The sequence below is a fragment of the Vulpes lagopus genome, chromosome X (assembly GCF_018345385.1).
Source record: "Vulpes lagopus strain Blue_001 chromosome X, ASM1834538v1, whole genome shotgun sequence".
NCBI lineage: Eukaryota > Metazoa > Chordata > Mammalia > Carnivora > Canidae > Vulpes > Vulpes lagopus.
Window position 1 is genome coordinate 100,805,784 of NC_054848.1, and position 15,512 is coordinate 100,821,295.

The window sequence follows — 15,512 nt, forward strand, 5'->3', positions numbered from 1 at the left end:
GAACAGTTAAATGAGTGCCTTTTTCTCTTTACCTCTGCATTTTCAAAACAACCCTCTATTCTGATTTTGCTGTGTTTATTTGGTCAAGATATTGCCAAAGGGTGGCAACCCATATGTCCTGCCTTCTTTTGATTTGATGTCTAATTACCTTCCCAGAAGGCTATCAGCTCACCTTTCCCTCATTCTCTGCCCCAAGAAGATCAGACTGGCAGTCACCTGTGACCAGCATCCAGTGGGTTACCTATGCCCAGAGGACCCAGGTGGCTGCTCCCTGTCCTGTCCTCACCTTCACTGCCCACTGTCCTCCTGCCAACTTATGCAAATGCGATTGGACCTCTGGAGGCAGTGTGAGTGATGCCACCAGTCTACACCATGCCATCTACTTCTTCTGCACTTAAACTGAGAATACCAGACACATTTTGTACTTCAGTCTTCCCTGTAATTGGGGAAACTTCTATAGTACCATAGAAATAATTTGCCTTCTAGAATTCAAAGTCCAGATTCTAGGTTCACTTGCTGGCTTCACCACTCTGAGCCCATTTTCTCATTTCTCACTTGTGAAACAGGAGTTGGGGGACTGTGTCATCCAGTCATTAGGATGATAAAATGAGTTATTTTTAAAAAGAGCTCTGAAAGCTATTGAAGGGCTGCACACTCCTGGGTCTGTATTAAGTTCTCTGGCCCTGCCACCACCCCCCTTCTCCTTGGTTTCATGGAAAATTAGAGCTTTGGGGGGTGATTAGGGAGGTAACAGACCAATCAGCATGAAGCCAGCCCACCTAAAACCTCTTTGCCTAACCAGTAACTCTGACGACCAGTTTGCCTAAAAGTCAAAGTAGTAATTTTGAAAGAAGGCATTTTGTACCAATTTTCCCAAGAGGCACTTCCAGCATAATGTCATATTTTTAAATCACTATGTCGCAATCTGCAGCATTTTGTCAATGATTGTGAGTTGTATGCTTGTGAGTTGTTTTTTCTATTTTATTTCCTATTGAGCAGTTTTATGGCCTTTTGGCAAGTTTGTCTGCAGACCTTTCCTTAAAATTATGTCTTTCTATTTTTTAAAAATTATGTCTTTCTAGCCCCAAATACTTGTCAAATCTGTAGAATATCCCACAAGATTTATCAAATGCACCTTTTTGATGATTATGTCTCCTCACTGGGTTGTACTCTGCATTGTGTATGCCTGTGTGCACCTAATGAGTTGATTAACCAAATTAGCATGTACCCATGCTCCTCTCTGTTCGGCAAGATACTGGCCTTTCGACAGCAAACGTGAAGAAGTGAGACAGATGGGGCAGAATTGTATTGAACTCCTTGCGTTTTATTTTTCAGGCTTTCTCATTCATCAAGCAGCTCTATATTGTGAAACATAAAATGATACATACAAAGTCATTACCAAGTGTACTTATTGCAGGAAACAATGATTTTCGAGAAAGGCAAACTGGCTAAAAAGTCCCGAAAGTGTTCAGAAGTAGATAAAATTAGAAGACACCCACCAAGGATATAAAACAAATTTTAGTGGGAATCCCACCTTTAACCAGAATGTCCTTAAATCAATTGCTTCGTAAAAAGCTTTAAATGACACTGAAGGGGGGCGGGGAAGGACACCCAAACAGATACCAAAACACTTAAAAGCAGGCTGAATGTTATGTGGACCAGTCATTAAGCGCAGAGATTCCTTTTAGGAGTTTGTGGCAAATTGGTTCGAGGCCATTTGACCTGGAATCGATTTGGGATGTAGGCACTTACCTCCGTGCAAGTGCAATATGTGGGCATGGGGACAACCATGGGCCTCAGGGGACAGGAATGCCCCTCCTGAACATGACCTCCAAGAGAAAGGGTGAATTGTCAGCTTTTAACACTTTATTATAAAGACATATTTACACAGAACAATCTTTACAAACACAGTGAACACAATTATGGGAAGGGGACAATTTCTGAATGAAAAGGGCCTTAATATCTTTGTATAAATTAGTATAAGAATCATACACAACCATTTTAAATAAGACAGGCCCCCAGCCCCCCCCCCAACTGCCCCCTTCTGCCCTGTGTCTCTGGACTTTACCAGCTTACCCCCTCTCCCCAGGGGGCCTGGCAGCTGATGAGGCAGGAGACGCAGAGAGGAGGAGGGGAAAGAAGGCCCAGTCCCTGGTGGGGGCATCAGTGACAGAAGAGGCTTTCTGGACCCTGGCCAGTCCCCACATCCAGACCACGGGGTGTGGGGGAAGCAGGTGCCCAGCTGGCTCCTCAGGGTGGGCCTGGAAGCAGCAGCAGTAGCAGCAGCAGCAGCAGCATTAGCAGCAGCAGAGGTGAGGGGGAGAGGCAGTTAGGCAACGTCGGGGTTATTGTGGGACTCGGAGGGCCCTGACTCCCCCTGTCCCCACACATACATAGATGGCCATCAGGCTCTTGTCTCCCCTTTCCTCCCTCCTGGGAGGTCTCTGAGAAGGCAGCCTGCTCAGACCTATACTTCCTCCCTCTTTTCTTCCTTCCTTCCTTCCTTCCTTCCTTCCTTCCTTCCTTCCTTCCTTCCTTCTCTCCTTCGTTCTTCTGCCCCTGGCCCCTCCCAGGAGGAAAGGCCACTGGGAAAGAAGGTCGGGTCAATGCAAAGGGAAGGCCAATTAAGGCTCCCTGCTGGCTCCCAGAAACCAGTGTCAGTAGGGGTTGGAGTGAAAGCCTCAGTACCTGAGTGGCCCCTATGAGAATACCAAGGCTCTGGAAGTGCAGCAGGTGGGGCAGCTGGCCAGTGACCAGACCTTTGCAACGCAGGTTGGGGAAGGACAGGCAGGGGCAGGCCAGGGAGGCGGGAGCAGCTGGGTCCCCCCACAACCGGGCAGTTCATGGCTGCCCCTCCTTCTCAGCCCCGCCTGCCCCAACCCCAAGAAAGGCACTTAATGTGTTGTGAAAAGATATCATCAAGAGGGAAGAGGACATCATCAAGTGGGAGCAGGGAGACCTGGGTCCTCATTCTGGCTCAGCTGTGACCCTGAATAGATCACCGACCCTCTCCAGGCCTGCTTTCGCAGGAGTTTGCCTAAGGGGTCTGAGCAAAGTGATCGCCAAGGTTCCTTTTGGCTCTGACATTCTGTGATTCTTGGCAAAAAACACCCCTGCTTGGCTTTAGCTCCTAAGCGAGAGAGCTTGAACTAGCGGGCAAGGGAAGGAGGGAGTTGGGAGGTGGGGTGAGGGGCAGTGTTAGGAGACAAAGAAAGGTGACAGAGGTGACAAGGTACTTCACAGCCCCTCTCCTTTGTTTCTTCCTTAAGCCAAACACGGCCTGGGGAAATGGCCACAGCAGCTAGTCTTCCTCCTCTCCAAAGCTTTTCCCCTCTCCCTTTTGCCAGAGGACCGAGACCCATTGCAATGTCCCCCCAAGCACCCCGTCTGCGTCGCAATGCCTCAGCCCTTCCAACCGGCACCTCCGTGCTGGGTGAAGGGCCAATGGAACTCCAAAGCCTGGGACTGGCAGGAGCCCATTGAAGAAGGCAGTGGCCTCCCCCCCCCCCGCCCCGCCCCCCGCAGCACCACCCCCCCTTCCCAGGCACACATGAGGCAGGAAGGGTTATGGGCGGAGCTTGGGCTGCAGGATGGGAGAGAGGTGGGGACCAGAGAAAGGGGAAGCCTGGTCTCCAAAGTCAGTCCAGTGAAGGGCCAGGAAGAGGGGCTGAACGGATCCGTGGGAGACAAAGGGAATCATCGCTGAGGCAGGACTGTGCCTTTGGGGAAGCCGGTGGGCGAGAAGAGCTAGGACCATCAGCAGCGAGGACAGGTGCGACAAGAGAGGCGAGTGGAAGTGAGGGCTCCAGAGAAGCAGACCAATCTATGGAGTAGCCAGAGTTGCAGGAGGCGGCGACTCGGGGGCCCCTTCCATCCTAAAGAGACAAAAATGACCAGAGAGAAGTCACTGGCATGTCCTAGGTCAAAGGAACCAGCCGGGCAAGGAAAGGAGACGGCCTTTGTTCCCTTCTCCCCACAACCCTGAACCTAAGCCCAAGGCCCGGGAGTTGATGCCACCTTGTCCAGGCTAGAGGGGTGAGACAGCAGGCCCGGCCACAGGGGAAAGCAGGCCTGTCTTTCTCTGCTACTGCTTGCATTTTTTCTTTCTTTCCTATGGCTCTGGGCAACTCTCTTTCTGTTCTCTGCCTGCTGCCCGCCCGCCACCCCTGCAAGGCTCTCTGCCTCCCTCTCCCCTCTTTGGTGAAGATCCACCCTGCACATGTTTAGGATACCCTGAGGCCCCCCTCTCCAGCTCTCAAGGCCACCCAGGACTTCTAGAACTCTCCAAGTGGGCCAGCCTGCCAACCCCAGGTGGAGATTGGCCCCAGGTGGCCAGCTCCTCTCCAGGCCTTGGTCTCCACATCTGTAAAATGCAGGGGTAAGATGGGTACTCTGGAAGCCCCTACGCTGTGTGCCGGCCCAGAACTGCTTGGTGCAGGTGTCTGGCCAGCAATAAGCAGCAGGGTCACTCAACATCCGGGCTTTCCCTCCCCTGCTCCTTCCGCTGCCCACTGACTAGAGAGAGGCTCAAGTACCTGCTTCAGAAAGGCATGGGGCCCTTATGGGAGAGGCGCGGCCGCTGACGGCGAAATTTCTTCCGACCGCCCTGCCAGGGCCCCAGTCCGTTCCTCGAGCCTCTGGGCTGCACCAGGTGGCGGATATTGCCTTCCTCCAGCCCCTTGCCATCAGGAGGCTGCAGCAGCGGCCCTGCAGGAAGAGGAAAGCCTGTTAGCTAGGGAGGCTGATGCGAATGGACAGAGGGCTGCGGGCTCACGGTAGGGGCAACCTCTCCACGAGGTAGTACTCATTGAAGCTTCCCTTTGGTTTTATCTTCCATCTTGGTGAACAGTTTGCAATTTTTACACTGGCCTGGGCCAAACCTACTACTCATATCTTGTAATTTATGGAACTGACTTTATGGCCTTTTGGCAGTTCTACCATGTTTCTGGCAGGCACAAATGTGTTCTTCATTTAGAACATCATTGGGGGGGGATACAATCTGGAGCATATGTCTGTCCTTGGTTAGGGCACAGCAAGCAATAACTCCCCATGGCACCCTTGTCACAGATGCACTTCAAACATTTCACGCATACAATGAAATGAATCCCCTACTACCACATACCCACCACCCGGGTTCAACAGCTATCCAGATGGAGTCACATATGCATTAGTTATCCCTTTTCTCTTTTTTCTTAGTGGAAGTATTTTACAGCAAATCCAGAACACCACGTCATTGTGCTCTGACATCCTTCAATAGGCAGGTGACCCACTTTGAGATCTCCTACCTCACCCCTGGGCACCTCATCAGTGTTTCAGCCTCACTAAGGCTCCCTTGTTCCCTGTCATGTCCCTGTGGGTATGGCTGGGGTGGGGGGTCATCTCTGGTTCTGTGGGCCTTAAGCTGGGTTCTCTTCAGCCTGTGACCAGATTTAGAGGCCAATAAATATTATCAGAATGAATGAGTGACCCAGTGAGTGGATGGCCACTTGAAGCAGCAAGTCTGTGCATCAGGAGGGGTGTAGGCTACTGTTACTGGCACCTCCCCACCGAATGCCCTGTCTCCTTTCATCCCCAGATCACACCTCTACCCTGTGTCTGATGTAAATTCCTTCCATTTAAATTCCAGTTGGCTTCTCTTCTACTCTCTGGGACTCTGCTCTACATCTGTCCACATCTGGCTTAGAGTAGAAGCCTCCAAATGCCAGGCCAAGGCCTGACAAAAGAATCCAAGTGGCGCTGGATGCTCTTGAGTGTAGTGAGGGAGGCTCTCATAAAGGCTGCAGGACAGCCACGGAAGGTGGGCTTGCACTTCAGAAGCACGCCTGGCCTCTGGAAGCAGGCAGAACAGGCAGATGAGATGGTGTTGGGCAGAAGGTGGACTTGCAGGGAACTTGTGCAATGCCAAGTCCAGGGCTGGCCTGCAGAAATATGGCTTCTGAGGTCAGTGATCACAAATCACAGTCTCTCTCCTCCCACACCACCAGATTTGCCTTCAGCTGTATCCCTGCCCCCAAAGCCCCATTTCCATCCATCCAGGCATCCCCACAACTAGCTCACAGTTTCCATATAACCACCCGTTGGCTGCTAGCCCCCCAGTCATGCCCCTGGCTGCTCTTCCTTTCCCTCCTCCTGTCTCCAGCATCCCCATGCTCTGGTTCCTCTGTTGGCTCCTTGGCTCTAGTGATTCCTCCTCCATTTGCACACAATTTCCAGGCATTTATCCTCCTCTTGGGCCAAAAGCAGGCGAGGTTTGTCCTTTGGGCCCTCCCCACCCAGGCTCCCGGGGCCTGCTGCTCTCTCAGACACGCAAGCCCACTGCGCACATGCGCACACTCTAGTCCTCCACCCACCTTCCCCAAGAAAAGTCACAGGCCCATTAGGATCCCACTGCTTGCCAGCCACACTTCTGTGCTTCAGGTTGGGGTAGGTTAATGTGTCAGCTCATCCCCTAATAAGAATTAAAACCCATCACCTGAATGAGACAATGAAAACACAAATTATATTCGCACTTTGGGGGAGGTAGGGCAGGAGGCCACTTCTGTCTGTCATAAAGCCATTTGCAAAAGGGCTGGACTGGGGAAGGAGAGAGGAGGGAAGGGCCTTCAGTAAGTGCCTCCCCACCCCACTCCCAAACTCAGGTGCTACAGCTTCTGCCTTGTGTTTTGGGGTCCCCTCAAGGCTCTCCCTGACAACTGAGGGGGGTAGGAATGATGCTGATGAGGAGTCATACTCAGGGTGGGATGGACTGTGCTGAGGGTGTGGCCAGGCACAGGGAAGGACCCTAGGGGCCTTGGGTTCTTCAGTCCATGCCCTCCACTACTGGGGGTGAGTGAGGGTGGGCCGATGGCACAGGCACAGCCCCACGGGTAGAGTGGACATGGAGAAGAGGGTAGGGGAGGACATCACCTCAAAATATTCAGTACTTAGGACTGTGAGTGTTGCTGGCAGTAAGGGAGGGAAGGCTAGGGTTGAAAGGCCCTAAGTGGGGGAAGGCCGCGAACCAGGATGGAGAACAGGGAGAGTGGCTCAGACTCTGGCCCGGGAGACATCTAGACTTCAAGCCTGTAGAAAACTCCCTTGAGCTGCCTGAGCAATCAGCCAAGCCCCGGAAAGCAGCCACCCAGAAAGACCCTGGCACATTACATCCCATCGGGTGGGGGGCTCACTGTCTTCTTTGTAGCCTGACGTCTGTAGCTCCTCCCACACCGTGATCCCATCACCCACCTGTTTCCTCCTACTTTGGATTCTGAGTCTGGTTCACCCTGAGATAAGCTGACACCTGAAACCCAGGCTTTATCCTGTCCAACTTAGAGGCTGTTGATTCTCATCACTGCAAAGGTCCTGGCTGCCCCAAAGAATCTCCCCTCTAGAAACGGGGGCCATCCTCAGTATGCTTCAATATTCTCTTCTAACTCATTTGCTACTTAGAGGGAGGCTGGGGCAACTCCCCGGAAGAATCTGAAGCCCAGAGGGCCTGGAGCCCCTGCTTCCTGAAGCGCCATCAGAAGGAAGAGCCTGAAGGAAGCCTCAGCAGCTCTCCACGGAGCACCACAGCCAGGGGTGGACAGGGTTTGATGGTTGTGCAATGTAAACTTCCAACCCCGCCTGCCCATGCACAAAGAGGTGCGTGTGACTTTTCAGGAACATGCCAGCCTCACCAGGAATGACGCACCTGTTTCTCCTCTTGCCGTCCAGTCTGTCTTGTGACTGCTTTCAAAGCCCACATGGGTGCTGTGGCAGGAGCCCCGCTGACTATGCCCCCTCCACTGTTCTATGTATGATATGGCAGCTCTCTCCCATTGAGGCACCCGTCCTTGGTCCGCTTAGTACCGCTGTCTCCCCCTTGGCCGGAGCTATCTTCCCATGCCAGCTCTGCTGCCCTTGGACACACCACATTCTGGCAGCCTGGCCATCCACTTCACATGCATTAGTCTTTTGCCCCAGAGGCCCTGACTCAGGTTACAGGAGTGCTTAGCGCTTAGGGACTGGGGATAGAGGAGAGATGCCCCCTCCCTGAGAGGGTGAGGTACAGTAGGCTGTCTTCACACTAGCACTGTGACTGCAGGCTTGGAGCTCTGGCTGAGGAGGTGGGGAGAAGGGGGAGGAAAAGGAAGGGGAGAGTGAGGGGGAAGAGAGAGAGAGAGGTGCTCAGACAAAGACCAAGGGACACTTGGCCCTGGCCCAGCAGCTCTCCGACTCAGAAGAGCAAGGTGTATCCCAGGTCAGGAGGCAGTGGAGGAGTTTGAGTGTGTTCAGTGAAGGGAGAGGGGGACATTCCAAGTCGGGACATAGTGTATTGTGGAGGAAGCAAGATTTTCAGGTCTGGGACTATTTTAAAAACTATTTATTTATTTGAGAGAGAGAGCGCGCAGGAGCAGGAGAGGCAGAGGAAGAAGGAGAGAGAATCTCAAGCAGACTTCCTTCTGGGCACAGAGCCCGATGAGGGGGTGAGAGGGCTTGATCTCATGACCCTGAGATCACAACCTGAGCAAAAACCAAGAGTCGACCACTCAACGGACTATGGCACCCAGGTGCCCCTGGGCCTGGGACTTTGACTGGAGACTCTGGCTGGGGAAAGCATGCAAGTCTGGGCTGAGGGCAAGGTGGTTCTGGGATCCCAGGATAGGAGGCAGGAGGAGCAGGACATGAGTACCTGGACCCTTGGCTGGTGGCCACCTGCACAGAAGGGTCCCTCCTTGGCTCCTAAAGATGTCATGGGGTAGAGACGGCAGTGAGAGCCTTGGAAGTGTCCAGTGCCAGGCTGAAGCAAAATGTGAGGGCAACAGATTTACCCACATAAGGGCACGAAGCTAGATGATCTAATGAAGAAGGGTGAGTTAAAACAAGAGGCAATGGGGTCTGGGCCAAACACAGTGCTCCATTCCTTGAACCTGGCTGTTCCCTTAACCAGCTGGACCCCCAAAAGGGTCCTAGTGGTGGTCAGTTGCCAAAGGGTCCCCCCATAGGCTCTGGGGGAGCACCAAGTATGCAGATCAGGAAGCCCCAGCTTCCTCTGGGATGCCTTCGCTGTACCCACTTTTTCTTCCCTGAAGGTACCACTTTGTACTGTTTGCCAGTGGTGGTGTCATGTGGGTGTCTCGTCTTGCCAACTGCATTGGATGGTAGGTGCCTGGAGGACAGGCCCATGTGGTGTCCTTCATTCATATCTTTTGCTCTCTGTTTGCCTGCCTGACAAGAGTTTTTGAGGAAAAGCCTGCTCCCTTCTTACCAAGGAAGAGGCTGACCCAGCACTTGGGTCCTGAAGAAGACCAGTGGATAGCTAGCTGAAGGAAAGGGGGGCAGAGCCAATCAATGTACATTCCTGAGAAGCCAGGCAGTGCTCCCAGGGCGAGGGCAGTGCCAAAAGGCAAGAGCAGAGAGAGGAGGCAGCCTGCAAAGAGAGAGAGGTGGAGCCCCGCCAGGCCCCTCAGAGGCTCCTGGGCTGCAGGCCACCGTCCTGCTCTGGAGGGTCTGGAAGTAAGTAGGGCCCCATGCTCTTCATCTAGGAAACCTGCTGCCCTGCCTTCTCCTTCCCTCTGCTCCCACCTTTCTGTGACTCCAGCCCTGGCACTGCCATTAGTCTACCTGGTTGTGGCCTTTCCCCTTCTGTGTGTCAGGCAGGCAGCAGTGACAGCCAGATCACAGGACTGTGGCACGCGGAGGTAGGAGCTGACAGCCCTAGGAGACACTGACGCACAGGGAACAGGCAGCCTGGGCTGGGGCTGCCAGGGCATCCGTGGGGACCAGGTTTGGGGAGAGCAAGGGAGCACTAGTGCCAAGTATGCCAGGTGGGGGATGTGGGCAGGTGGGGGAGAAATGTCTCCCCTCCCAGAATTGCATGGAGGTGTCCAGTCAGGCCCATGCTTCCTGGTTTGGTGCCTGGAGACAAGGGGACTAAGGTGAAGGGCGCCTGTGCCTGGGGCCGAGTAAAAGCCGGAGCCAGGATATCGAAGAATGAGTCCTTGGGGAGGCGCGGAGTGTGTGGGGAGAGCCTGCTGTGTGGGAGCAGGGGAGCAGAGCAGATAGGACCGTAGGGCGCGGAAGAGAAGACCAGCTTGGCCAGGCCCTGCCTCTGCTCACATGCAGGCTGAAAGGAGCAACAGCTGGGCTCCACGCCGCCGCCCCCACCGCGCTCCTGCCTATGCAACAAGTGTCACGTCTGCATCTTGGCACATCATCCCGAGTGGCCCGCACCCCGGGGCCGGCGCGCAGCCCCTAGCCTCCAGGGGCCGGAAAACCTTCAACTCGGGAGGCCAGCCCGCCAGGCTCAGGTCAGCTCCCTTCACTCACTGATTGATCCATGGGGAGTCGGACATGCTCCCCCACCTACCCACACCCACACATACCCGCCACCACGTGGGGTGCCGGGAGCGGGACCCCGGGCGCACGCCCGCGGCCGGCAGCTCCGCGGACTTCGCGGGGCCGCGGAGAGGGGCAAGGCACCCGGCGGGTGATGCCTGAGACCGAGCCGAGCACCCTCCCCGCCAACAACCCCCCACAACCGCCCCTCCCTCCCGCGGCCGGTCCCGGCCCAAGGCGCCCCGTCAGTCAGTCTGCGGCCCGGCGCGGCTGGCGCGTGGCTGCTCCTGCTCGGCTTGTGCCCGGGTCCGGGAGGCGGAGAGCGCGCGAGTTGGGGGCGGAGGGAAGGGAGGGCGTCGGCTGCGGTCCAGGAGGGCGGCGAGGGGCACGCGGGCGAGTGGCAGGGCACGCACTCACCTCCACACGCCGCGGTCAGAGAGAGCCAGAGCAGCAGGAGCGCCTGCACGCAGCGCCGCAGATTCATGCTGCTCCTCGGCGGCCGCTGCAGCCCTGGCCGGGCGCCCCGAGGCGAGGAGAGGCGCGAGCCGCGGGTCGTGCGTGCGTGCGGGCGCGGAGCTCGCGTGGCTCCCGGGCTGCGCCGCAGGCTGGCCAGCTGCCGCGCTCGCTCGCCGCCTCCTCTCCTGCCGCGGGGGCAGCGCCGCCAAGCTGGCCTCGGCTGGCGGCTCTGGGGACAGAGGCGAGCTCTTTCCAGGAGGCTGGCTGCTCGGCGGCGGCTTCCAACTGCCCAGGGCCCAGGCTGCCAGCGAGAATGCTCCCCGCTCACTCCAGGGGCTGCATTTTGTAGCTTGTGGCTTGGCCACGAGCCCACTTGGTCATGTGGTCATCGGGAGGGCTGGAGGGGGGGCCAGGAAGAGGGAGAGGGAGCGAGCCTCCCGCACCGCCCCCCTCCCAGCACGCATTCTGCAGCCTCAGCCAGGGAGCCAGAGGGAACCTCGAGGTGGCCACACAACAAAGGCGACAGGGCTGTTCTGACAACCCACAACCGCTCCCAGGACAATGCCCGCCTGGCCCGGGGCCAGAGGGTTTAGGAGACCTGAAGGATTTCAAACACAGGAAGTTTTTGAGGCGGTGGAGGGGCACACTTAACCCTTTCTCACCTCGCTTCCTTAATGGCTGTCAAGGAACCGGGGCACTCCCGGGAGGACTCGGGCCCAGGCTGCTCCCACTCATCCCCTCCACCTCTGACCAGGCTCCTGCCCTCTGCCACTCCCCAGCCAAGATCCACCTCCTCCCATTAGCCCTCCTTTCTCCTCTGCATCTTCAGCGGGGTTTGTCTTGGGCCTAACTGTTTAGGCTTATGCCCAAGACTGTTTAATTGCCCAGGGTCCCCGGAGGCATCTTCTACCTGCAATGCCCACCCCACCCCATCCTGCCTCCCAGTTCTTCATTCTTGCAATAGCACCTCAAATCCCATCTCATCCAGAAGACTCTCCAGGGTAACAGTAATCCGGGAAGGGCTGCCCCCTCGCCCCAGGATCCTCCTCCTTGCCGTTGGGACAAGCAGCAGCTTCTAGGGTGCCCCTTTCTTGTTCCCCATCATCATGAGGGAGAGAGTCTACCCAGCTCTGAATAGTCTAGGCTGCATTAATTTTGCCCCTACTTGGGATTCCCCTTTGTAACAGGGTCTTGAATTTGTTTGCCTTCCCAAGCTAGACTGTCAGCTCTTATAGTCTGGGAGCTCCTAAGGGAAGGGACTGCCTCTTTCACCGGGCTGGGAACCCCCTAAACAGGACCTTGTCTTCTCATTCTTCTGCATCTTTCCAAAGTTCCCAGTATCAGACTCCGCACATAGGTGGCACTCAACACATGTTAAAAGACTACATCGAAAGGTGTTTCCACACTTCAGCTAGCCAGGCAGATTCTTTAAGTGCAGATCCAGATTTACACACACACACACACACACACACACACACACAAATAGGACAGTGTGTATGTGTGCCATAAGAGATGTGAGATACTTTGGTATATTTAAAATCTTTTTAAAATGTTGAAATAATCCAATATATGCACGATTTATTTATTGTCCATATGCCCCTCCCCCTACCGCCACAACTGTCAGGTCCACAAGAAAGGGATTTCTGCTTTGTTCACAAGTGTATCCCCAAAACTAGAACACTGACTGGGACGAGGTTGATGCTCAATACACAATTTTGAATATATGAATGAACTTCGGGAAAAAAAACATCCCGATTGCTTCAATCAAGGCAGTGGGAAGGGAATAAAATAGGGTTCATGTTAATAGTCTATGGCCCCATTAGCCACAGTACAGTAGGAAAAAGGCAGAGACATGTGAAGCAGAGCACATCATCCATAAGGCCTATGCTGTGAGCAGTGGGCGTTTGCAATATGACATCATTTCCCCTGGTGCCTTTCCCCTGGAAAGACTCTTTTAATCAGGAGGAAAAACACCTGGCCTCTGGTCTCCACCCTTATCTGCTGTAGGACCTTACTAGTGTCACCTACTTACTGGATTTCATGAGGATGATCATCTCCAGCCTCCCCTCTTCAGGGTTGTAATGGGATTAAATGAGATAAAGTACCTGAAGGCACAGTGCAAATAGGGAATAAACCCTTGTAGGGTCGTTTTAAAGAACCGTGATCCTCCAGCCCCTGATTGATCAAGCCCGTGCAACTCCAAATGAGTGCCCCCATAACTAGGTTAATAGAAGCGTTTATATTTAATCGCACCTTTACTAGGGTGTGTAATGGGCTATTTGTTAAGCAGTTAGAGCTGTGCTTTCCAATACAGTAGATAATGGATAACATTTAAAATAAATTGAAAAAGTCATTGCCTCCATGACACTGGCCTCATTTCAGTTGCTTAGTAGCAACATGTGGCCAGTGGCTACTGAATTGGACAGCACAGAATAGAAGCTTCCAATCATTGCAGAAAGCTCTATCAGACAGTGCTCGGTTAAAGCACCTCATTCATTCTTCCTTTTTCTGTAATCTTTTTTCCCACTTTACCTAATCTTCAAAATGCTCAAGGGAAAAAAAATACAAAAGCAAACAATAGTGTTCAAGGCAAGTAGCACTCAGTAAATAGAAGGCATGCATTTAAAAGCAAGATTTAAAGAGCTGAACACAAGGGAGAATCATATTTTAATCTAATCCTTCTCTCCATTTAACCAAATTGCACCCATTTTTTCAGTCCCAGATCTCATCTTCCTCCTTTTTCAGGCCACTCTTGCCCACAGAGACTTTGCCCTCTTCATCACAGCTGTGGCTATACCTTTCATATGGCTGCAGTAACCTGCAGTTACTCCTGAAATGAGTTGGGAGTACTTTCATATTTGCATGTCTTGCTTTGCGGGCCTGTGGAGAGGGTCCACCACCAGCATACCCATTCTGGTATAGAGGCATGTGAGGCAAGGAATGCAACTCTGATTGCTCACTCTGACAGCCCCACGGGCTCTCATATTTTTTTAAATTTTATTTATTTATTCATGAGAGACACACAGAGAGAGGCAGAGACATAGGCAGAGGGAGAAGCAGACTTCCTGTGGGAAGCCTGATGCAGGACTCCATCTGAGGACCCGGAAATCAGGACCTGAGCCAAGGGCAGACACTCAACCACTGAGCCACCCAGGTGCCCCTCCCATATATTCTTAATGTCATATTCATGACATTCATATTCATGACCGATTTTCATATCTGTCTCCACTCACTGGACTTTAAGGTCACCGGAACAATAGTACCTAGACAGTGCCTAGCACATAGAGTTGGCACTTGGAAACTGCTTGTTGAAGGAATAACTGCTGGCATAGCTCTCTGCTGCCTTTGTTCATTTGTTCAAGGAAGACGAGACTATTGAGTTAATATCAGCAAATAAACGTTTTAAGGCGTTTCTTCAGGAGTGAGGAGGAGGTACATTAAACCTCCCCCACTCTCCTGCCCCGAGGCAGCAAACAGGTGTGAAGTGCATTGTTGCACATGAGGATTGGGTGTCAGGGACAAGACTCAGGTTCCAATCAAAGTCAGGAGCAATCCTGGGGGTAAGGGTAGGACTCAGTGTATTACTGGCCATGAAGATGAGATAACTGACCTATGTGAAGCCCCTCTGTGACTTGTCACCCTCATCACTGCTATGCACAAGCTATTCAGCATTGCTTAGCGTCCTATGTCACCACCACAAGTTAATGCCGTTCAGTTGACTCATCCAGCATTCTGTTCACTGTGGTATATTAGAAAGAGCTCAGCTTTTGGAACTTCAAATAACCAAATTCAAGTTCCACCTCCTCTATCCCATTCGTTAACTGTGTGGCCTTGGAAAAGTCATCTAACCTCTCTGAGACTCCGTTTCTTCAGCTGTTAAATGAGGGTAGTAATAGTACCTACCTTATTATGCTTGCAAGATTAAATGAGATAATGCAAGTAAAGAATTCAGCAGCGTGGTCCCTAGTCTACAAAAGTTGCTTATTCGATGTTAGTTTTCTCTTCTTCCTGATATGCCCCTCCCACTTAGGGCTCTGGCCTCTCACCTCTGGCCTCTTGAAACTGATCCAGAAGGAAAGGCTGTCTTTGCTCTGCTCCATCCACACAAGTCTTTTTAGTAGCCATCACAACTGCTCACTGTCTTATTCCCCAAAAGCACCGATCTCTGCTGGAGCCAATCTGATGAATGTACTTGATTCAGGGAGTTAATGTGTGATGGTGGTTTGAGGTTTTGCCTCCTGGGTGTGGTATTCATTTTAATAGGGGCCTTTGGGAGACAATATCCCATCCTAAGGTACTATCAAGCTTTGCCCTTTTGAGCCAGGAGATACTCTAGTGACTTTCATTTACTTGCTCTAAATAGAGCTCACCCTGCTTCAAAGTCAATGCAAAAAGGGATTACCTTTGGCAACTTACAACCCAACTTTTAACCTGTGGGTCCAGCCACTGAAACCACAGAGTTCGATCCTGTTGCAGCCCATTCCTCTCTGCCTGTCCCCAAAGATGCTGCTGCTGCTGCCGATGCTGCTGCTGCTAATATAGCTAAAATTTATTGAGCATGTGCCATGTGTCAAGCACTGTTCTAAATGCTTTACATATGTTAATTCATTTAACCCTCATACCTATGAAGTAGTCCTATTCCTTATCATCCCCATTTCACAGATGAGGCAACAGAGGTTTTCTCAGGCCTGCCTAACTTCAAAAGCCTTCACTGAAGGCTCTTCCCTCACTGAGCTTTGAAAAGCATATTCCCACAT

The 15,512-nt window shown here is 52.9% G+C and overlaps 1 protein-coding gene across 1 annotated transcript; it reads right to left on the minus strand.

Moving 5' to 3' along the window:
- Window positions 1-1,303: 1,303 nt before the first annotated feature.
- On the minus strand, window positions 1,304-11,065 carry APLN (apelin). The gene is made up of 3 exons (XM_041740085.1): window positions 10,717-11,065; window positions 4,536-4,707; window positions 1,304-3,875 (listed from the first exon to the last, which is right to left on the minus strand). The coding sequence occupies exons 1-2, from the start codon at window positions 10,781-10,783 to the stop codon at window positions 4,541-4,543; spliced, it is 234 nt and encodes a 77-aa protein (XP_041596019.1). The 5' UTR covers window positions 10,784-11,065; the 3' UTR covers window positions 1,304-3,875; window positions 4,536-4,540.
- Between the last annotated feature and the right edge of the window lie 4,447 nt (window positions 11,066-15,512).